Source organism: Pangasianodon hypophthalmus, chromosome 29, assembly GCF_027358585.1.
Source record: "Pangasianodon hypophthalmus isolate fPanHyp1 chromosome 29, fPanHyp1.pri, whole genome shotgun sequence".
NCBI lineage: Eukaryota > Metazoa > Chordata > Actinopteri > Siluriformes > Pangasiidae > Pangasianodon > Pangasianodon hypophthalmus.
The window spans coordinates 12,818,166-12,843,343 of NC_069738.1; the positions used below are offsets into that span (position 1 = coordinate 12,818,166).

A 25,178-nucleotide genomic window follows, 5' to 3' on the forward strand; every position below is an offset into this window, starting at 1 on the left:
GAATTGCTTTAAGGTACATAAAATAAATTGATGCTCAGAAACACATATCAGAAGATAACAGTGTCAACAGTGCAATGCCTGGAAGATCAAGTCTTTGTCACAACCATCTGGGAAACAGATAAATACGGTATGTCTTAATTGGAAAACAATAGCCTTAGACAAATGCACTCAATCTCTTTTAGTGAGTTGTTTGAAAACTTGATTAGTTATATGTATCTCTTTACATCAGCAACATCATCAATTTACATTTAGCTTGTTACAGGTAAGTGTAAAAATTTGCGTCCAACTTTTTTCATCCAAATTTTCCATATTTTCCTTCAGAACAGAATTCAATGTTCATTTAAATGCATTTTTCAATATTACAATCATTAGGTCCAAGTCAGTAGTTATATTTTCTCACAAACTCAAAAGTTTTTGTCCCTGCTGAAATGCTGTAATTAATTTATGTCAATGTGCCTTATTAAGATGTGTCTAATGACTTAAACACTCAGCATTAATGTTTATTAAATCTTGTTTAAGGCATAAAATTTTCAAAAACACTGAAACTCTCAAGCAGTTTGAAGTGAACAGTTAAAAGTCCCATTGACTCTTGGATCAGAAAGAGAGCTATCGCAAGACCTAAAACTGGAAGTACTGACATTTTACAAAGTTGCAGAAGAATATAAAAATAAATCATAATTCAGAAATTTAAAAAAAAACACAAAAATGAATGACAAACAAACAGCAGGAGTCTCAAACAGTTCTTAGCAGCAGGTGGAATAAAAATCCACACGTACATCATATTAGGGATTAGCATTGAGAGTTCTTTTCATTGCTTTTAATGTTGCTGGATTTAATTGCTATAGAGGAGTTCTGGATTTGCTCCAAATGGTCATAAGGAAAGCAAAAAAATGTAATTTGGAAGAATGTATATAGATATTGTATTACATCTGTGCACATCTGGGTAGCACACCCAGTGATGTTAAAAGCTTGTTTACCACTGGTTTTAAAAAAAACAGTTGCTCATTTATTGATTTATTTCATGAAAGTCTTAGTAAGTCAGTAGTATCCCACACCTGAACACATGTTGGGTAATGTGATATCCTACATTAATACCACATTTATTATACATAGTGTAGATGGGAGTAACCTACACTGACTAAAAGCATGTCTAGCCTATACAGAACACATCCTATGGTCTATGTTTATATAAAAACAACTGTGTACTTCTTTGTCAGTTCTCAAATCTTGTGCATGAAAATAATTTTGAAAGTAATTTTGCAAAAACATATGCTTCCTTTCATGAGCCTTGGCTCAAGAGTTAACTACTTCATTTTTATTTCATCAGAATTCTGACGATTTGTGTTTAAATAAAAAGTAAAACAGGTTCAAATGTTGCAACATTGTTTTTACCTCCATCAATTTGCTATTATTAGTAGTAGTAGTAGTAGTAGTATTGTTATTATTATTATTATTATTATTATTATTATTATTATATAAACACTTTGTGGACATAAATATTAAAAGGTAAAGCAAAGTGAAAAAAAAAATCATGGCCTTCTCCATGAAAAGGTGAGATTTATTCAGATCGGTGGGATGAGAATGTAGTGGCTACTCTACACGCCACAGCTTTTACTCCTGCGTGTAATTGCATACTGATAAAATCAGGCCACGTCTGTGTCTAACACAGTTAGTTGCCTTATCACGGTGCGTCATCACACCTCCTGTTGTATAGGCTGTCAACAAGAGACTTCCAGAGTCCTCGTATCCTGTGCTCTTGCTTCTAGCTGGCTCCAGGTAAGGCCCATCTTCTTGACGACTGCCTGGAGGTCCGTTCGCCAGTGCTTCTCAGACAGTCTCTTTTTCTCTTCTCTTGGGAGTTCCATGTTAGGCCTGTCTGGTGGTACTGGACACCGGTTTTCTTAGTGTGTGCCTGATCCATCTCTGTCTTCTACTTCTGATTTCGCTTTCTGCTGGTAATTGCTGTGTCTTCTGCCACAGGTCGACACAGGTCGCTGATCTTGTGGATCTGGAGGATTCTTCTCAGACAGCCTTATCACTCTGCATATAACTATTTTCCACAAGAAACTATGGATAAGTAACAAATACGGATTTATGGAGTGATCAAAAAATAAGGTTCTGACAAAGGCACCTTCGCAAGATTATGCACGACGTTTGCTGCCATCAGCATGTCCCATTATCACCACTCATTTTGTGATAAATTTAACACATAACATAAAGATTGACCTTTCATGTGTGATCTTGAAAAAGTTGGAACATTGGAACAGCTGTACTATATAAGATGCGTTTATTAAATATTTCTACAGCATTTTACACAATATCACATTTCTATGTTTTTTGACATATAACACCGCATCCAGGCTTTATATATATATTGAGTCTTCAATATGAAGATTCAGACAAGCTACATACCAACGTCTCAGTGCTGTGCCGCCCAGTTGGAAATCTAAATTAGCATCCCATTGAGCTCTGAATTAATTGTGTGACAGTTCCTGATTACTTTACCCTGAATCAGTGTCTGCATTTCAAGTAGTTTGTGTGTGTGCACTTTTTTAAATGTATAATAAGTAATAAATTACATATTTAATTGTGCCATCAAAGGCTTCCGCTGAAAGAGTCAATTTTTTCAATTTCACTGACTTTTCTAATGCACCCTTATTATCTACTTTATAATGTGAAGTTTTCTAATGCATCTACCTGGACTATCTTCGCATTCAGTTCAATATACATCACCTTCACGCTTTTCTTCTTCTATCCAAACTTCCCTTAATTATTTGAATTAGATCAATTATCAGCCCCCTTCTTTTCATGACAAAATTATTGACACTAACTAAAGAAATATTCGAAATAATTATATACAGTTGTTCATCATTTTTCATTCATTTATCTTCAGTAACCACTTTATCCTGGTCAGGATCAGTGTGAATTCAGATCCTATCCCTGGAACACTGGAAATGAGGTGAAAGTCTGCCCTGGATGCAACACCAGTCCATCTCAGAGCAGCATGCACACACACACACACACACACACACACACACACATGCACACACTTACCCAGCATATTTTTGGAGGTGGAAGGAAACCAGAGGCCAACACGTACATGTGGAGAACATTTAAAAAGCTGCACAGGCAATAACCTTTGTTCTGGGTTGAAGCAGATACCCTGGAGCTGTGACGCACAAATGCTACCCACTACACCACTATGCCACCACAATCAAACTGTCATTAGTAAAATTCTATTTTCATAAAATTGAATTGTCATCCATGAACTATTGTTGGTTTTGATTGTTTGATCCTGTTTTTCTCAGCTTCACCAAGCATCATTCATTCATCTGGAATAGTCACTTTACGTGTCAGGGAACACTGGGCCTGGAACTCTGGGCATGAGGCAGGAATACACCTTGGATGGGATCCCAGTCCATTGCAGGACACACTGGCACACTCATTCACAATTTAGTATAGCCAATTTACCTACCAGCATGTTTTTGGGAGGTGGGAAGAACTCAGAGACCCACACAGAAGTAAAGCAAGAACAGAGCTCAGGATCAAGCCAGCAGCCCTGGAACACTAACCACTACACCGCCATGCCTCACTGGAACTGCAATTGGAATCATATGTTGTGGTCAGATGAGACCAAATTGAACATTTCAGCCATAGACTCTCTTTGAGACTGCATACAAGGAAAGCAACCATAACCGCAGTAAAACGCCAGGGTAGGTCTACAGCTACAAGTGTGTCAGGTCAGTTTTGTTTCGTTTTGAACATATTGAACTGTTCTGAAAGTGTTATGTCAACATCTGAAAAATGAGGTGTATACACAGAAATATATAGAATATAGAATTTGAGTGAGAAAAGAATTCATTCTTACTCCCACTGTATAACTTAGTGCTACGTTGCTATTTGCACTTCTGGTAAGATGCTAACTGCATTTCATTTTAAGAAACTTATCGAACACTCCTTTTCATACAAACAAAAAAAAATGGAAGCTAATTTCATCAGAAAACACTCACACAATGCCCAGAGTGATCACAATTTTTTAGAATAAATGGCAATTTCAAAGCACCAGAGGAACCCAAAAAGAAGCAAGGCCACTCACTAGGGGCATTTGTAGCTCAGTGCTTAAGTCATTGTTCTACTGATTAGAAGGTCTTGAGTTATATTGATATCATGTGGATGTTACTTTGACACGTTCCACCTACCTAAACATTGTTGCAGACCAAGTACACCCTTCCTGGTGACAGTATTCCCTAACAGCAGTGGCTTCTTTCAGCAGGATAATGCGCCCTGCCACACTGCAAAAATTGTTCAGGAATGGTTTGAGGAACATGACAAAGAGTTCAAGGTGTTGACATGGCCTCCAAGTTCCCCAGATCTCAATCCGATTGAGCATCTGTGGGATGTGCTGGACAAACAAGTCTGATCCATGGAGGCCCCACCTCACAATTTAGAGGACTTAAAGGATCTGTTGCTAATGTCTTGGTCCCAGATACCACAGCACAGCTTCAGAGGTCGTGTGGAGTCCATGCCTCGACGGGTCAGAGCTGTTTTGGCGGCACAACAGGGACCTACACAATATTAGGCAGGTGGTTTTAATGTTATGGCTGATCGGTGTATCTATATAATGTCAAAATATTCCACACAATTACCAGTAATTAACTAAGAATTCTGTGAGTTCTGTGAGCTTCCTAGCATTTGGACATGTCTTATGATGGCTTGCTTGACCACACTCACACACACACACACTCTTGAATGTGTATTTACATCCATGTGTGTGAATGAGAAAGAGAGTGGGAGAGAGGAGCTGCTACTCTGTGCATTAAATGAGCAATCACCCTCAAAATTTCTTTCAGCTACAGCTGCCACCCACATATTCACTCACACACACACACACGCACAGTAATGTGAATAAAGCATATGTACATGCACACACACACACACGCACACATCATTCACGGGCACACATGATCTCTCACTGACTACTTGAAAAGTTACGGAGACAAAAAGAGGTTTTTAACGCAACCTTGGTCTTATAACATAGTTAATGAAATCCATTAAACACACACTCTGCTGAGCAACAGTGATCATTGTCAGTTCTCCCGAAAGGAGGCTACAGCCTCATCTGACAGACACAGCTTCATTACTCTCTCTCTCTCTCTCTCTCTCTCTCTCACTCACACACACACAGAAAAACATTTTTCTGCCTATCTTATCTCTCTAGCTTCCTCTAATCTCTCTTTTTATCTTTTCTCTCTCTCTCTCTCTCTCTGTCTCAGATAGACAGACTGACAGACTGACTGACAGACATACAGACACACACACACACACACGCATAAAACATTCACTGTTCATTGGCTCTTCACCTCATCCACCTCTGCAGGGGGAAACAGTCTCTGTCTGTTACAATTCTGGTTTCCATGGCAACAACCAATTGAGAGGTGTGAGCAGTCTCTTAACGGGCCCGCCAGCAAAATATCAGGGAAAGGACACAGCATGAGCTGAAAAACGAAAGACTTGGAGAGAAAAAGGAATGCAACAGCTTAGCTAGAGGTCAAAGCTCAAAGTCAGACAGGGAGTAAAGTTGAATGTTCCAAACATGGTATGGTTAAAAAATAATAATTGTATTTCCTTTTATCAGCTACGGTCATGTATTAAACATTCTGTAAGTAATTTCTCTAGGTAATCAATATTAGCTTAACTGCATCAAACATTAGCATGCACTGAGTGAAAAAAAATGTTTACAGATGTCATCTTCAGGCAAGCTTCAACTTTAATAGGTGTTCAGGTAGAATTTTTAGGTAGAAATTCATCAGATTTACAGGTGAGAGCAGTACAATTTAACTGTTTAGCATTTGGATGTTAAGGGACCTGCTCAAGCTCCACTGCTCAAAAAAAATTTAGCAGCACACAGAAAACATACACTGCAAAAACTGACAGCTTACCAAGTAAAAATATCTTGAATATAATCAAATTTGTCTAGTATTTCCTATTATAAGTTTACAATAAACCAAATATATGATTATTAAACCTATTTCGAGACATTTTTGCTCATTTTAAGCTTTACATTTTCTTATTCTATTGGCAGATCATTTTGCTTCTTTCTAGAAATAAATGCTTAAAATGAGCAAAATGATCTGCCAACAGAGCTAGTTCAAGCTGAAATTAGCTGAAATTTTAAGAAAGTAGGTTTAATAATGTTATATTTGGTTTATTGTAATCTTATAATAGGAAATAGTAGATAAATTTGACTATATTCAAGATATTTTCACTTGCTAAGATGTCATTTTTTGCAGTGTAGTCAGTTTTCTTTGCAAGCTCCAAGCGCTGCATTGAAACTCCTTTGGTAGGCTCTTTATCTGGTTTCACTGCTTTGGGTTTATTTACAAACCAAGATATGTGTTAGACACAGTGAGTCACATTCCCACCTCACAGCTCCAGCATCCCCAGTTTGACCACAATCTCAGGCTCCTGTCTGCGCAGACTTCAGCATGTTCTCAGCATGTTTGCGTGGGTTTCTTACGGGTTCTCCAGTTTCCTCCCACAGTCAAAATATATGCCGTTAGGCGGATTGGCTATGTTAATTTCCCCCAAGGTGTAGCAGTGGCTTGTGACCATAGATATTAGTGTGGGCGGGACGACATTAATAATGATATAGCCTCAAACAAAATTAAGTCAAGAGATTAATAACAACATGTAACTACATCTCAAAAACCACACCTGAAACTTGCCCAAAAAATTCAGACATTGGAAAAGGGAGACATTTTTTTTGTTATCTATAATGAAAAAATATTAATATAAATATTACATAATATAAATATAAAACAAGATCTTGGCAGCCACAGAGTATTTTTGAACTAGTCCAATCTGGCAACCCTGTCGTTAACTGTCTGTCCGCTGCTTCTCCCCTGAGCATGGGGCAGCATGATTCCTACCCCAATAGACCTCTATTAACGCTTGTTGCAGTTCTCACTTTTGACCACTTGGTGCAATAATAACTCTGTGGAAGCCAAGTGAATGTGCTGCCCCATAATTACACAAAAAAAAAAACAAGCAAATCAATGCTCGTATCAGCTTATATCTGTCAAATAAGTATGGAGTTGAGAACGAGTGAATGACTTTATAAAGATGAATATTTGTTGAACAGCTGATATATGTCTATGGTGGGGCTTTGCACCACCTGCTGCCACTGACTAGCTGTGAATGAGTGTGTGAGTGAGTGGGTGCCCAGTGATGGTGAATTCTCTCGCCTTGCGCTTAGTGTTCCTGAGATAGGTTCTGGATCCACAGAGACTCTGATCAGGATAAAGACATTTGTTTTTATATGATTTGTAATTCACACAAGATGCTGATATTATAGGTAACCACAGATAAAAAGTGCAGTGATTGTGGAACGCCTCACGCTCATGCTACTGTCTGTGTAGTTTCCCCGTGTCCATATGGCTTTCCTCCAGTTTCCTACCACCTCCCAAACACATGCCAGTAGGTGGACTGGCTATTTTAATTAGCTTCTAGGTGTGAACGAATGTGTGAATGAGTGTGTGCATAGTGCCGCTGTGATGGACTGGCATCCCATCCATAAAATAAAGCTGTCAGTGGGGTCTTCGTTACAGCTCAACTCTGGTATTGCACATGCTCGATGCCCTTCAGTGGGTCGATGACTCAACAATTGAACATGTGACTCATGATTCTCATTCACTAGTCAGAATTGTGTCTCCCCACAAATGGGGCTGCTTGGCAGAGTGAACCAAAATGCAAGGATGTAGAATTCTGCTTATTCTAATTTTATTTGTTTATAAAATTGTGTATAGAGTGCAGAAATTGTGGTTATGCAATATGTATCATTAGTCTAACTGGACTGTGAAACGTATATGCAGTATGTGTTACTTCTAAATAAAGCGAAAGCAAGACCATGGATTTTTGTTCCTGTGAGTAGGCAGCACTGTAGATTACATACAATATTTGACCAAAAGTATGTGGACACCTGACCATCACATTCATATGTACTTGAACATCGCATTCCAGATTTATTCCCCCTTTGCTGTTATAATAAGCTCCACTCTTCTGGGAAGGCTTTCCACTAGATGTTGGAGCGTGGCTGTGGGGATTTGTGTTCATTCAGCTACAAGAGCATTAGTGAGATCAGGCGCTGATGTTGGTGAGGAGGTCTGGGGTTCAGTCGGTGTTCCAGTGGGGTTGAGGTCAGGGCTCAGTGCAGGACACTCGAGTTCTTCCACTCCAACCTTCACACACCACGTCTTCATGGAGCTCGCTTTGTGCACAGGGGCATTGTCATGCTGGAACAGGTTTGGGCCTCTTAGTTCCAGTGAAGAGAAAATTGTAAAGCTACAGCACACAGAGACATTCTATACAATTGTGTGCTTCCAACTTTGTGGCAACAGTTTGGGGAAGAACCTCATATGGGTGTGATGATCAGGTGTTCACATACTTTTGGCCATATAGTGTATTAGCGCATGCCACTCAGTGGTGAATCAAGCAAACTTCATAAAGCATCATTATTAGAGGATTCATTGCAGTCAAACAGAGGGATCTGCACTTTGTAACTGTATAACAATACGCACAATGCAAACTAGGTTTCGTATCGGTGAATAATGGCAATCATTTATTGGTGTGTCAGGAAAAAGCCAGACCACATTTCCCAGCATCTCCACACATAGAACAGTAGATATTATTGGTTCTGTTAGGTTTGATAGTGGTATGCTCTTGGTATTTGTAGTTAATAACAGTCACAACCAGGGACCTGTTAATATTCCACATGGAAAGAGGCAAAATATGATGAATACAATACCCGCAATATCAACTGGTAAGAAACTTGTCACTGGAAAAAGAGGATAAGCTACCAGTGCTTGTGAAATTCCATTAACATGTGTACAGGGTAATATAGAAAAATAGCACTGCCAAAAGTTTCAATTTAAGCTTCTACAAAGTTTCAATGTAATAAAAATCATACTCCTTTGATGTGCGGGAGCAAAAGCAGCACCAAGTCAATGCTGGCAGAAGGAGCAGATTCAATTCTTCCAGGAGAAAAAATCTTGTTTGTTTTTATCAGCTTATATAAACTCACACATACAATGACAAGTCTTAGTGGATGGCACCAATTATGAACAGTCAAATGGCAATATGAGTTTTCCAAGATGGTGTTATTGGTGTTATTACTACAAAGGTGAGCGTTTCGTTAGAAAGCTCATCACAAGAAATGCTGAAAAGGAATAGAGAATATTATCAAAATTGATAATACTAGCAATAATAATAAGAGTAACAACAATTTTTTAAAAAAAGAAAAAAAAAAACACATTTACATTGTCATGTGCAAATCAACATAGAGCTTCTGTATATACAGTGTCCTCCATAATTATTGGCACCCTTCATAAAAATTAGCAAAATTGATTGTATAAAATAAACATCACACACAATAATTTTCCACTCAGACTCAGAGAAACTATTTATCTTTGTTCTAAGAAAAAAATAATTCTCATTAGACATACTTATTTTTAAATAATAGTATTTTCTCTTAGAGATATATGTGCCAAAATTATTGAGGAATATTTTATATAAATGCAAACAAATTGACATTCTTGAAAACTTCTATTATTTTGCATTTGCACAGGAACTCTGTTGTTGCCTGGAACCTGTTTTAAACCTGCCTGTTTCCCTGGGATATAAATATGAGGTTGCACACATGTAAAATCCCTTTTTCATCCATTACCATGGGGGAAAAAAGACCTTTCAATACAGGAGACAGATGGTTGTTACACAAAACAATTAAAATATCATTAAACACAGCTAGTGCCATAACAAAATGTTTCACATATTTCACGAAAAGTTGAAAATTTTGCCAGGAATTGAACCACTGAGCACACAGTCTGCCCCACACAGTGAGGAAGATGGTAAAGACGTTTTAAAAAAAAAAAAGCCTTAAGGTCACAGTTTGCAATGGTTTTAACACAGAAATGGTTAGAGAAACACTAAAGCAATGTTTTGCCACGATCATCTCAGTCTCTGGATTTGAACCCTACTGAAACTGAAGAGGGAAGTCCATATGTACAAACCTACAAACATAAAGGAGCTTAAAATGTTCTGCATGGAGATGTGGACAAAGAGTCCTCTACAAGTGTCTCCAACCTTATTAGATGTTACAGGAAGAGACTCGGTGCTGTTATTGTCCTGGCAGGCCTAACAAAATTTCAATTGTGTGGGTACAGATCATTTTGAAATCAGTGTTCTGTAGAAAAAAAAAATGCACTGCTTAAAATAAAGTTTTGTCTTTAAAAAAAAAAATCAACTTTACAATGTCAATGTGAGCTCAAAATGTCACATATTGCATGTTATACTTTTTAGATATGATTTTTTTTTGCTAATTTTCTTAAAGGATGCCAATAGTTCTTGAGGGTACTGTAGCTTTGTAGCAACTGTCCCAAAATTAGTTGGGCTTGTATAGAATTCTGTATATTTTATTATTATTTTATTAATTTATTTTACCTGCACCAGGACAAAATACAAAATTTAAACACTTCTTTAAAATAATGTATTTTTAAAAATATTCTTTTATTATTATCCCATCATTTTGGTTTGCAGATTGATTCGATTCTGGGTTTCTGGCTGTAGGTACTTTTTGTGAAGCAATAGGTTTCTGTATATAACTACATTTATGCAAATTACCTCTACAATCACATATTCACATATACTGATATTTACAGACATACCTAGTGATAGAATAGTTTAATCTCATATAGGTCATTATAACTTTTATATAATAGGATATTATTTTTACAGTAGTATCAGGGTGCATTCATTTTGTTAGAATATAGTTTGGGAATTTACATAACACTTCTAATAGATTAAGATTGCTCTTACAATTTAAACAGAGACACAGTTAGTGCAAGGAATCTGTACCAAAAGGACAACATGTGGGTATTTTTTTCCGTGCTGATCATACAATATACAAAAAAAATGAGCTACCATGCAACCCACTCACTGGCAACTAAACAACAACAAAAATTTAAACCAGAATCAATGTTTTGGAAAAATCAGAAACTCAGGGAGTGTGAGAAAGAGACAGTGTGAAGGAGCAGGGAAAACTGTGCTGAAATAACTCTGATTATGTGTGTTGACTTAAAAGACATCTGGTTTGTGCACATGCAATCCAAGGTCCAGTTTGTGTATAAGTATGTGTGTTTATGTGGAATAGAAGCTTCAACAATCAAATATATACATGGAAAATCTTTTGTACATCCATTCCTCTAATGTAGTGACAGGGTGTAATGTCCAGACCTCCTGCTTTCTCCTTGTATCTGTTTGCTTTCAACTCAGGACAAAACACACAGAAATTGAAGAAAAGGAATCCAACATATAAAATTAGGTACTGTAACAAATCCATAACATAATTTCAAAACACTTATTTTGCTGTTTACTTCAACTTCAGCTGTTCATTGTAGCACAGCTGGCCATCATTGCTCTGATAGTTCTGTCCATCATGGTAGTTTAATTTCACTTTCAGACCTTCTCGATCAGCCACAGTAAGCAACCTGATTTCAAAAACATCTTCATATAGCCCTCTTTCTTCATAAGTGCCCCTACCCACCCATATGTATAAAATATAGAGGAAAAAATTAGTTCCAAAATCTCTTTGCCTGTCTGCACCTGTAGGTATAAAAATATACAATTTTCCTGCCTAAATCTTTGTGCTGTCTTATCCTCCGCTCCGTTTTCTTCTATTCTGTGTTATTGTAACTGTCCAAAGCCATGTCAAAAATATACAAGGTCTTTTTTTGTCATAGAAAATATTACCAGTGTCATCTGCATAATCTTCTAAGAAAAATAACAAGAGTAAGAAATGTTCATAAAGTCTGAGCAACACTGAATATCGAGTCGACAACTTCCCCTAAAAATTTACACTAGCTTAAAATGGCAAAAGTTAGGGTTTAGCGTAGTATTACAGCCAAAAAGAATAATATGAAAGTGAACAGTGTTTCTTATAGACTTTGTGAGCATTCCCTTTGACTAGGATTACTGATCTGTAAGCAACTATTTGTTGCAGCCATGCACAATGCCACACGTTTAAAGAAACATGGTTCGCAAGTGTTGTAGTGCTTGTTTAGAAAACCGTCTGCTGAAATTTCTGAGTGTGGTTTGACAGCCCTGCCCTTAAACTGCCTTTTCCAAAGAGACCAAACTGCTTTTTTCAAATTCTCCTCTTCATAAGTCTCCGTGGCGATTCTCATATTTGTTGATGATGTTGCGACAGCGGCCAAGCTCTTTGCGCATATCAGCCACTTCCTGTCGGAGTGCAGCATTCTCTCGCTCGAGGAAAGCGGCACGGACGGATATCTGGTTCTCCTTGAGGCGTCGTGCGTCACGTGAGCGCTTCGCCGCCTCGTTGTTCTTTACACGTCGGCTCCAGTACTTTTCATCCTAAAGAAGGTAAAGAGTGCAGAAAAGGAAAAGGTGAAAAGAAGGGTGGGATGAGAAAAAAAGGTGAGTGGTCAGGTCCTGGTTGTAGCACTGTTTCAGGACATTCTCATTAATCACGTTGTTCTTGTTCTTTCGGCTGCTCCCATAGGGGTCACCACAGCGGATCATCGTCTGCATATTTGATTTGGCTTAGCAGACATTTCAGTATTGAGCACTTCTATTTTACCATACAGCAAACTGGTCTCTCTTTAACTGCTCTGCTTCTCCATTAATATTATCATGTTGTATTCTACTGTGCTACTTTTTTTTACAGGCTGGCTACCATGTGGGTAGATTTCAGTTTGCTAACCTAACACAAATTTAATGCAGATTTAATGCAATTATCACAACCGGCACTATTCATGACAATCAGACTGTATATTGCTTACTTCTCATTACGAATGTGATATCAGTGTAAACATTTTTCACTGCCTCTTGCTGATGGTATACAGTAGTTTATCCATAAAATGCAATCTGCTTTATCAGTCCACATTTGTGATCTCCCTTTATTTAAGTTTTTTATTTTATTTAGTTATTTAGTTTATTGGGGTTTATAGCTCAAAAACACACACACACAAACACACACACACAAAGTGTTTGACAAACTACAGTGGGGTTCAAAAGTCTGAGACCACTAGTGATAATTTATATAATTTAACACAAACGCTTTCATTACAAATGATATTACTGACAACAGCTTGGGTGAACAGTAGAATCTTTGACATATTTACATGAATTTCAGAGTTTCTTAGTATTTGGTTTGTCTCCTTTTTGCTTTAACGTGCACTTGAGCTAGCATGGACTCCAAAACCTTATGATCCATTTTAGATCAAATCCATCAGCACGTCGTCTGATCACACGCTTCACTAGAAGAGATTAGACATGAGGAAAATCTGACTTATTGGATAAAACAGTTAACATGCTCATTATCACACCTTTGTTTACATTTAAATAGGGACCTAGAAATAGTGCCAAATCTTGAATATTGAACAGTCAAGACGTTACACATTTCCTTTTTTTGTTTTAGAATTTTCAAAAAAAATTAAATTAAAAAAATCTCAGATTTTCAGTGTGGTCTCAGACATTCGGACCCCACTGTATACACACAGGAAAGCCACACGTACTACCTTCTGCTCATCAGGCACCAACATTTTGCGAGCCTTCTTGATCATAGGCTGAGGCTTGAGATCCTCCTCAGAAAAGCAATGTCGCCGTGGATCGAACGCTTCCTGGCCCGGTACGCTGGACAAGGCCAGGTCGGCAGGGTCGGGGTCAAAGTTGACCATGACATCAGCCGCAGGGGCACCAGTGCTGGGCACTGGTGGTGGAGGGCAGGAGGAGCTGGGAGACGGGTCCTGCTGCACGGCCTGTCCACCTGAGGTAGAAACAGAAGCCAGTGAGGGAAAGAGAGAGTTCATTCTGAACATAGGTTGAAATTCTTTGCAGTAGGCAACATTCATGAACGCATATACTTTGGGAAGATAATTCTGTCATCTGTCTCCCTCTGGCGGGCTCCTTTAAAGGACAACTCCACCCTGAAACACGTTAAATGTGTTCGTATTGAAATACTTGTGACGCGCTAAGCAATTCTGGTGATAATCTGTCAGCTGATGCTGTATTTTTCATTATTCCGATGAGAAGTGAGGGGTTGCGTGCTGTTCTGATGTCACACGGGGACATGACTAGCACAGCTACAATGGTGTTTAATATGAGGGAAAAAAAGTTCAACGATCTCAAACATAAGGGTCAGGTTTTGCTGTTTGACTAAAAACAAAAGACCACTCACTTTTCTCACTCACTTTTTTTTCTGCGATGTTCAACATCATGTTAGTGAGAAATACAAAGCAGAAGTCGTGGAGGCAGCAAACGCTGGACTCAAACTTCAGGATGTAATGTGACTATATGATGCAGTTTGAGCGGAGTTTGAGCGGCAGAGATACTGCTCAGCTAGTTAGTGATCTATGAGATGAAAAGAACGATAATGTCGTTGGCAGTATTAGCATAAAAGTTGAAGCCTGATCTGTTTATCTGTTTGAGCAGGGTGGAGAAATGAGAGGTGTGAGAGCTGGACAGATTAAAGGCCTAAAGAGCTGCTGCATCTGTATGGAGCTTGGAAGCTGAGAAAAGTATGACTGTGACTGACCAAACACTGGCCTCTCTGTAAGCGTCTACTTTTCTCTGGGAATCCCAGATGATTCACCTTTAACCTAATGTACAGAAATTCTGTATTTGATATTTTAATTTTTGTGATTTGTATTTAGGTTTCTGAATGTTTCAAATCTGAAACCTTAGTGTTCTGATTTTTCAAAACCTGAAATCTCGCCTCTAGCAAGTTCAAAACAAAGGAAAAAACAGATAAAATGTAAATTCATTAAATACAGCACAGAAAAAAATGTAATGTGAATTGTATATAATTTAATTATATGAAATCCACATTTTAAATACTTTTCTTATATACATATATAAGCTTTATAGGTAGAGATGAAGCAAAGGCATTACTTGCTACTGGCACCACTATCAACGGGTAGTCAAAAGGCATTGTGGGTAATGTAGGAAACTGTAGGAAATGAAGTCAATTCAGTAATTGATTAAATAAATCTTAAATGCCAGAAGATCACATGTTATTTTAAAAGATTAGTATGAAAGTTGTTTAGAGAGAATTATTCCTCTATGTTTGGATTGTACTGTCACACTTGCATACTGCTTATATAAATGTTCCTGCAAAAATAAATGATTGTAAATGTACATGGTCACACTCATGCTCAGCCTGATTGCAGTGACACAATGCAGCCACCAGGGGTCAGTCATCAGCCAAGCTACAACTCCAGTACATTGCTTTCAAAAAGGCAAGGCCTTTTACACCTCTGCTCTCAACTCCACTCAAAGGAAAAGCATCCAGTCCCTTTTTCAGCTAAGAAAGAAACTGCAGTTTATTATACTTTTATTATGATGGTAGATGCTGCATCCTTCACATAATAAAGATGCATGTATATTCCATTCACAAATGTTATTCATTTCAGACGCTGTATATTGTATTAAATTCAGACATGGTACGGCAGTTATTTCTGAGTCAATATTAAATTTTCCTATCACACTATGTGGTGGCACAGTGGCACAGTGGGTTGTGTTGCCACCTTACAGCTCCAGGGTTTGATCCTGGGCTTGGGTTTCTTCTGGGTTCTCCGGGTTCTGGGTTCTCCCCCTGACCAAAAACATGCTGGTAGGTGGATTAGCTACTCTAAATTATTGCCCCTAGGTGTGTGTATGTGTGTGTGTGTGTGTGTGTGTGTGCGCGCGCACGGTGCCCTGCAACGAACTGCTATCCCATCCAGGGGGTACAGGGCGGGTTCTAGACATTTGGAGGCCCTAGGCAAAATTTATATTGGAGGCCCCCTGGCCTCCTTCCCTCCACATTTCAGAATAAATAAAAAGCACTTGAAACAAATAAAATTTCTGACCTTTTTATTTATACAAAACCTGTTATCATTACTTGTATATATTTACTTAAATGTGCATATTAATTAAACTTTAACTAAGGTCAGCACTGAAAAAATATGAAAGGTCATCTGGACCAGCTCTTCTTCTTCTTCTTGTTCAGTAATTTATTTACAGTAACACACTAACCCACTATTTGGGATAACGAACATTTTTGCCTACTCGATACAGTAAAATGGGGGTAAGATGTCATTTTTCCAGCTGGAGATGGACACGATTACCCCTCCTACTGAAGCAATATAGGCTCAATTGTCATATTATCTACTGCATGTATAAACCCTAAATATGCACTATAACCAAATCAATAGTGGAAGTGAAGAAGACAAACTACTAAGCAGAAAGAATAGTTAACTTCATCAGTTGTATCTGTATGCTTAAGTTGTATTTATTCAGTAAATACAACAGCACAATTTATTTGAAAACTAAAAAATAGTATGAAGTAGGTTATTATGATAATGTAAACATCACCGGAATTCATAGACAGGGTGTATTCCCACCTCACGCCCAGTGTTCCCAGGATCCACCGCAACCCTGACCAGGATAAAGCACTTACTGATTAACTGCCTCAGCACTCGGGTGAAAACTCTGATTAGTCTGATTAGCTAGCAGTCGCCAAAACACAGGCCAAACTGGTCAAACTGGTAAACCATCTTTGCCAGATAAACGGAAATGACAGAAACAGTTTCTGAACTGGTGCTGCAACATTGCAGACAAGTTATAAGAAAATAACACAAAAAGAAAATTAATGGTTTAGAAACATTTATTGGTGAGTTTAGACAAGTAATAAGATGGAACATAAATTACCAGCTACCAAAGAACATGGTCTGTTAGCATGGTCTATGTTCTGGCAGCTGGTAGCTCAGGGGTTCTCAAACTTTTTGAGCAAATGACCCCAAATGGACATGATGAATTTTCTGCACCCCAAGCCTTGACCAGCATACATTTTTTAAATTCCAGATTTATAACATAGAACCAAAGGAATATTCCTTGCACAGACTTACCAGTCTAGTGGGAAGTGTTGTGCTGTTATAGGAAAATCCACACCGGGGTGGTGTGATACGACCTGACGCGAAGCAGACGAGCCTGGTTTATACTCGGCACATGATTTTGCGTGTGCATGCAGAAGCAATGGTCACATGAGCTGCATCGTTCACACATTCGCTGCGTATCTTATGTATATCCACAAGATGTAAGAGCAACAGTCACCAGACAATAATCACTGGTCAGAGCCAAAACATCCCAGTCTGCCAGCTTTCCAAGTCGAACTGTAAAATGTTTAGCGATTTTACGCACAAAGCGATGTTAAACACATTGATGAGCTGTGTCTCTCTTAAAACTTTCTGCCGTCATCATGATTGTTGGCATGGGCAGTGTCTCAAATCTAAAACTCTTACATTCAAAAGTATTGATTAATCTAGAAAATCCAGAAGGCTGGCACGCAAAACGGACCTTTAGGTAGGTTTCAAGGTGACATAAGAGTTTTTTTTTTTAAATTTAAACACTAACTATAATAGGAAAACTGGTTAGTGTTGATAGTAAATAACGGTCTAGAATAGTATGGATTTGAGACCCAATGCTAGCTGGTCAGATCATGCTGAATTTTTCAGTAGGATATTTATCGCTGTTTACGACATTTCAAAAATACTACATCTTTTCCTACTTTAAACAAATCTCAGCAGCTTGGAAACGCAGACTTGTACCAGCAGACAGCTGATGGATCATACTAGACAAAAGCATTTCTCCAAACAAGGCCTTGCATTTTAGCTAGCATGCTAGCATTAGCAGACTAGCTTACTACTAACTGCTAGCTTACTAAAACAGCCGATGTTAGCGAGCTAGCTAAAAGACAAGATTTGTTACAGGCCAGAGGTTTTGCTCTTTCACATGGTACTCAGTAACTGCACATGGATGTGTATAATAAAGATTTTATTGTCATAAGACGTCTGTAATGGCAGCAGATACTTATATCTCTCGGTAATGGATGTGTCCCAAACCACATCCTATTGTACCTAGCAGTATATTGGTACAACAGTTCCACCTATACTATTTGGTCATCCTATTTAGTGAGCAGAGCCAGTTTGGGGTACAGCCCTGAGTTCTCGTTGAATTTGTGTTACTCAGTTCTCCCAGTATTCAGATTAATCTGCGTAGAGAAGGATGCAGCATAACCCACGCTGTAGAAGTGTTCATCCGCAAGTAAAAACATTTTTGCACCAGAGAAAGAAAAATCTTGTAGTTTTAAGTATGAAGTGTAAATATTATTGTTGTAAGGATGGTTTTTACAACGAGTATTCGAAGCCTGTGACTATTGTTCGGGCCAGCCTTAATAGTAGTTCGTTTTCTCACCACGTAACATCGCAAGAACACAGGGAATTCATACTTATTATGTTAAACTGTTACAGCGTTCATCTTCAAATGCAAGAATCAAATTTAACCGCTAATTAGTCGATTAACTAGCAAGCGATTAATAATATTCCTTTGTTCTGTCTAGCTACTATAGCTACTAAACATGTTTAAGACTTTTCTAGAGGTTTTGTCCTGTCCTTAGTACACTGTCCCAAGCAACATGTTTTTTCTTTTTTTTTTATCAGCTACCACTACTTAAAAAAAAGAAGAAGAAGATGAAGGAGAAGATGATGAAGCAAAAAACAAACAAAAAAAGGCATTTGTGATACACCCACAAGTGTGCACACGTGCTAGGAAAACACACACTGATGACAATGTGAACAACCCTTCACAGCACCTATGCAAATCGTGAAGCTGTAGTGCACAGGTTCCCAGCCCTGGTCCTGGAGTATCTCCTGCCCTGCATGTTTTAGTGTTTTCCCTGCTCCCTACACACCTGATTCAACTAATACGTTAATTAACAGCCCTTCCTGAGTTGAAGTGGGTGTGTTGGAGCAGGGAAAACACAAAAATGTGCAGGACCAGGGCTGAGAACCTCTGCTCTAGTGCATACACATGCACATACACACAATTCAAGGTGTTTTGTATATTTATTGGTCTTATATTTGTCTATATATTACATTGGTGTGCTTCAGTTTTCAGTGTCTATCATGCATCATGTGTCTGGCAGGGTCATCACACAGAAATGACAAAGATATCTCTCAAAGTCACAGCTACAAGGGATTTGCGGTTTCTCTCTCTCTCTCTCTCTCTCTCACATGCACTTTTGGCCCTCCCCCTTTTCTTGCGCCCCTCCCTTCCCCTTGCTCTCTCCCCTCATTGCTCTCTGCATCGGCACGTGATGAGTCGCCTGCACATGGCCTCAACGTGTGAGACACAGAGCAAGAGGGAGGACGAGGGAACAAGCTTCAAAAACACGCAAAGAAAACACACACTGCTAGAGTCCACCCCTCCCTTTCCCATTTCTCTCCCTCTTTCCCTTTCTGTTTCCTTGCTTATTCCTCAGCTGTTTTTCCTTTCTATAGGACCTCTGTTCCAATGGCTCTTCAATTCCAGATTTATTCAAATCGACATACAGTGAAATAGAAGACAGAAAATATACAGAGGTCCAGCAGAGGGTTAACTTGTTTGCTCAAGGGCCTAACAGTGGCTCTTCTGCTATCCTGGGATTTGAATTCACAATGTTCCTGCCACTAGCACAGACCCTCAGCTACTAAGCTACAGCCACGGTCATCCTTCACCTAATACTGAGCTGCACACACATACATTCTACAACAATACTGTGACTTTGTACAACATAAACTTGAATTAACACCTAAAACAAAGTTCTGGCAACATACCAGTCAATCTAACAGTCCTCTCACCATTCACCATAATTAATTATATGTTCTGGTAGCTAATCCTTTTGAAGCATCGAAGCTCTTTCTTATATACTCCAAGGTTAAATGTGATTGTAATGTTACATCTGGTAATAACATTAGACTACTGGGCTTAAAATGCTAAACTCCTACCTTTTTTTTTTAAAGGAACTCTGTATTAAAAGCTGGTTTATCTCACTAGCTATTGTTTGGGTTCGATTATAGAAAAAGGAAATTGTGCAGTGTAGGTGATGCACAATATTATACTATTTATATGACTCTACTAAACTCCACTGGTCAGGCTGTGAATAACGCCAACATTGCGATCTCATTTCTTTTATATTCATTGCTTTCTGAAGCTTTATAGCCTTTGTCAAAAACTTGAGTCACAGCCGGCTTACTATAAAAGGGCCAGTTTTTTATTTTGAATACAAACAAAGAGCAAGGTTATAGCCTCCAATTAACCAAAACTGTATATTGTTACAAAGACAAGTGTGGGACAGTGATTTTATAGATGATTTAAAAACCATAATGCAAAAATAGCCATGTGATCAGCTTTAAGATTTAGTGGACTATTTTGTAACATTTAGACTGGAATTTGAAGCAACCTCCAGTTCTAAAATTTATTGCACTGGACATGAGAACTCAACTGCCTCAGGGAAGCCAGTTTATGCCTCACTGCAACATTAACCAGTGAGCCTGTGCAGCTCGTATTCACAACAGTGCACATACTCCTGGGGTCAGATAACAACATCCATAGGTCTACAGCATACACCTACTTCTATCTAGACAAATACACTATATGACCAAAAGTATGTGGACACCTGACTATCACACCCGTAAGTCTTTTTTCACCAAAATGTTGCCACAATGTTGGAAGCACACAATTGTCTAGAATGTCTTTCTATGCTGTAGCATTACAATTTCCCTTCACTGGAACTAAGAGGCCCAAACCTGCTCCAGCATGACAATGCCCCTGTGCACAAAGCGAGCTCCATGAAGACATGGTGTGTGAAGGTTGGAGTGGAAGAACTCGAGTGTCCTGCACAGAGCCCTGACCTCAACCCCACTGAACACCTTTGGGATGAACTGGAACACCGACTGAACCCCAGACCTCCTCACCAACATCAGCGCCTGATCTCACTAATGCTCTTGTAGCTGAATGAACACAAATCCCCACAGCCACGCTCCAAAATCTAGTGGAAAGCTTCCCAGAAGAGTGGAGCTTATTATAACAGCAAATGTGGAATAAATCTGGAATGGGATGTTCAACACACACATTGGTGTGCTGGTCAGGCGTCCACAAACTTTTGGCCATATAGTGTATATCCCCTATTTTTCAGGCTATTCAATTCCACCCCTACTCCCTGCCAAAAAAAAAAACACTCATAGAAACATGTACTAAGTCACACAGTCCTTTTAGGTATCTGTCAAAAAACACCATTCATTTCAATGAAAACAATGCATTCACAGACAGTTTGCATCAACGGCTGCCAGTGTATAAAAATTACGCTCAATCAACACTTGAAGTGACGCTGACGATCCAGATCAAGTGCGGCTCATGGCAAGCCTCAATTCTACACACTGTCAGTGTACGCAGCACAAAATACATATACTTGACCTAATAACAACTTCCTCAGGCAAACACAGTTACTACTTACCAGCAATGCACTTCAATGCGTTTTTGACAGACTCCGAAAACTCAATGTGAACACTCCCTAATGCTTACCGTGCAGACACTCAGGACTTGCCAGCATTCCTTGGGTTTGGACCTGTGGCACGTCTAGTCCCAGAAGGGAGGACGAGGATGACGAAGATGAGAGGGAAGAGATGGAGGAGGCTGAGGAGGAGCCGGGAGACGGTGAGGAGCTCTGGCTTGGAAGGGCTGACTGCATGCTCTGCGATGGAATGAGGGCCTGAGCACCAGAGGTACTGCCCAGTGGCATGCACCCCATGCCGTTCTCCGTCAGGAACTCCTCCAAGTCCATGAACTGCCGCTGGAATAAGCCGCCGTCACATGGTAGCGTGCGTTCCCACAGCAATGGCCCCAGGAAAGCCGTCTGGGAAGAGGTGCGCATAGAGCCACTGGCCCCGGTGCCAATTCCACCAAGTGAATCCTCATCAGAGTCCAACGGTTTGTCTTGATCTATAACAAAAACATATATATATTTGGGTTGTTATATTAGAATGTCTTGCTACCATCTTCTAAGTCTTGCATCCTGCCTCTGAAAAGTTCATTGTAATAATGGTATTGAGCCTTAAAAATGTCATACACTTGCACAGGATTCCTAGTATGATATTAAAAAGCTTCAAAATCTGTAACTAGAGATGCTTGTTATAAATGGTGGATGTCACAAACCATACAAGCTGTAGGCTTGGAATCACACACTACACAACAGCCACAACACCAGGCAGAAACCTGGTATCTGGGCTGGGGGATGAAGAAGAGGAATGACAGGAATAGTACATTGGCTACGATACCAAAATAGTGACAATCAATGAGTGAAGTGTTAAGGTGAGGTGGTCAGAGGTTGATAAAAAAGAGCTGTAGTTACTGGAGGAGGGGGACTAAAGGAGTAGGATGAGAAGTGAGAAAAGGAGATTGTGTGGGTGTATTTGAGGGCGTTGAATAAAGGCTGAAGAGAAGAAGCTCTGCAACCAGTGCCAATATACAAACCTTCATGTGAATATGGGAGCTATCCTTATTGACAGTCTCTTTATATAACTTCTAGATGCATTTTAAATCTGAAGAAGCACAGACATTATTTGCAAAACATCTTTGTCCAGACTCTTTTTTTTATGATCATTATACATTACTGACATCTTCACTACTACAGAAAAGAATGCACATGAGACCTACATATGATATGGATTATTTTTTCATAGAGGAGGCTAGCAAATGCAGAAACAAAAACAAACTGCCTTTTAATATCAAACAAAAAATGTCGCCTTTTAGAAACACAACTAAAACACCTTGATTTGACCCGCAAAATGATTACTAATGGAATTACTGTATTTGTAGGCAAGCTGAATGGTAATTATACTGTTACTACCCATTTAGACTCCATCACTGAGGTTGTAGGCCTACCCATTAGAGAGAGAGAGAGAGAGAGAGAGAGAGACTCACCGATCATCTCACAGCAGTCTTTCCCTCTGCTGTCTCCTTTAATGGGAAGCTGAAGAAGAGATTTTAGGCTGGCCACGGAGCCCAGGTGGCCATTGGGTGCTGTAGTAGCAGTAGGGCCAAACTGTGCACTACCTCCAGAGGGAAGATCTGGAGGAGGTAAAAGCTGAGAAAGAGGCCTGGACATAGCCTGACTATACTTGGCTTAGGGTCCACTTTTAAATCACAATCAACTCGAAACAAAAACCAAAAAAAACCTATAGTGAGTGAGAGATAGGAGCTGCTTCCGGATAAAGCCCTCAGCTGACCATTGATGATAAGAGGATAGGAGAGGGTTTACACCTCAAACCTCAAACCATCCAGCATCCAGAAGGCTTTCCCAAAGTGCTTTCCACTCAATCCATTTTTAAACTAAAAAATAATAATAATAATTAAAATAAATCTGCACACGCATAGGATCTCTACTCAGCAGCACTGTGCTCCATCTTCCTGTTCACTATCACTGCGTTGAAATGTTTAAACCTGGCGCCCAGGACGCTTCTGTCTCTGCTTTCAGCAAAAGTTGCAGGCAGGGAATTGAAGCTGGCACTCTTGACGTGTTCGCAGGAGCTCAGTCCGCTTATTTGCTGACATTTGGCACCAGTTTGAGCTTCGGGCCCGGATGAAAATATTCCCCGAGAAAGCCAGTGAGCTGCGAGCGACAGGCGTCCATTAGATCCAGCGGTGCGACGCTGTTGAGACGCGCAGCCGCCGCCAAGCCGCCGTCCTCAGAGCTCCACTACTCCAGCTGTCATGGAAGAGGCGCAGTAGCCTCCAGGAATCATCTGCTGCACCGTTTGCTTTTTCTTTTCTTTTCTTTTTTTTTTCTTTTTCTCCCCCCTTGTGTCACGCTCGCGCTCTCTTCCCTGGTGTTATTTACTCGGGGTTGTCACCCATCGCCTGCTCCGGAGTCAGTGAGACAGACGAGCGCCCGGAATCGCGGCTACGGTCAGCTGGAACGAACACGGGCGAGCTCTCGTGACGTCACCTCTCACGGGGACGGGGAAGCGCTGAGGGGCGCTGTTCATGAATAAATTATTAAAAGTGGGCGGGGCTCATGAATATTAATGACTCCTGCTTTGGCGATAGAACCCAGTGTTTTTTTTTTTTTTTTTTTTTTTGGAGGCGGTCCTTTGAAGAAGCCAGACTGAAGTTATATATTAATGACGGATTATTCTTGCATGGGTTAATTTGACTGTGTCTTTGTCTGTTATGCTTTATTGAAATTCAATAAATATATTTAAAATAAATAAATAAATAAATAAATAAAAACTCTTGCTTGGGTTAACCGCATTTTTAATTTCAGATCCAGGAGAAAATAATCATGGAAGTGTTATAGCCGGTTTGTGTCTGATGCTTTTTAATGAAACCAATGTTTAAACCAGGTTGTTTTAGAGAAAATAGATAGAGACTGTTTTAAATAGCCTATTATACATACAAACACCACATAATAATAATAATAATAATAATAATAATAATAATAATCATCATCCTCATCATCATCATCATCATCATCATCACCAAATCCTACCTATCACACATACAACACAAACATTTTGTCCACCGGTTTAAAAACTCGTGGCTCAACTCAAGCACATGGCCCGTGCACGCGCGGTTACTACCTTACCGGCAGCCTTCCTGCGATGCGATTGGACTAAAGTAGGTCACTGCTGGCCCTTCACCGCATCCCATTGGTCCAATTTAAGACACTCGCTCCTCCCCTTCTGCTCCCTCTATTGCTAGGGCCGCGTGAGATGCGAGTAAAACAGCACCGCCATACGTGAGATCCAGTGGATTAGTGCAGACAAACTCTGGAGATCAAACGGAAGTCGCATGGCTTAAACACGAAAACATCCACACACTCATTAGGACCTAAGAGAGTTATCAGGCTGTGTGGGGTATTTTTCAGCTCGTGTTATTCCTTCAACATTGGAAAAGCCATGTTGCTGTATTTTGCTGGACATTTTCCTTTATAAATAGGGGAGAGTGAATGGTGTGTGTGTGTGTGTGTGTGTATATGAGTCATGAAAATATTATCTACCATGCATCTCCTATAATTTAATAACATGCACAAACCTTCCATTATACACAAATTAATTTCATTTTAAAAGATACTTCTGTATGGATTTTTCAGCAATCTCTTGGATCAGGAAGACACCATGAAGTGGTCACATACGGGTCTTTTACCACCACCTAGTGAACTATTTGTGTACTGCATCTTAAGAAATGTATAACTCATTTTTAACTGGTGTAACTAAAAACCTCTAGAAACCTTTGTAATGTTCTGTACT

General features: G+C 39.4%; 1 protein-coding gene across 1 annotated transcript; it reads right to left on the reverse strand.

The window, feature by feature from the left end:
- Positions 1-8,550: 8,550 nt before the first annotated feature.
- Positions 8,551-23,911, reverse strand: dbpa (D site albumin promoter binding protein a). Its single transcript, XM_026928333.3, has 4 exons — positions 22,852-23,911; positions 21,454-21,870; positions 13,593-13,840; positions 8,551-12,426 (listed from the first exon to the last, which is right to left on the reverse strand). Exons 1-4 carry the CDS (start codon positions 23,033-23,035, stop codon positions 12,211-12,213), a joined length of 1,065 nt encoding a protein of 354 aa, XP_026784134.1. The 5' UTR covers positions 23,036-23,911; the 3' UTR covers positions 8,551-12,210.
- Between the last annotated feature and the right edge of the window lie 1,267 nt (positions 23,912-25,178).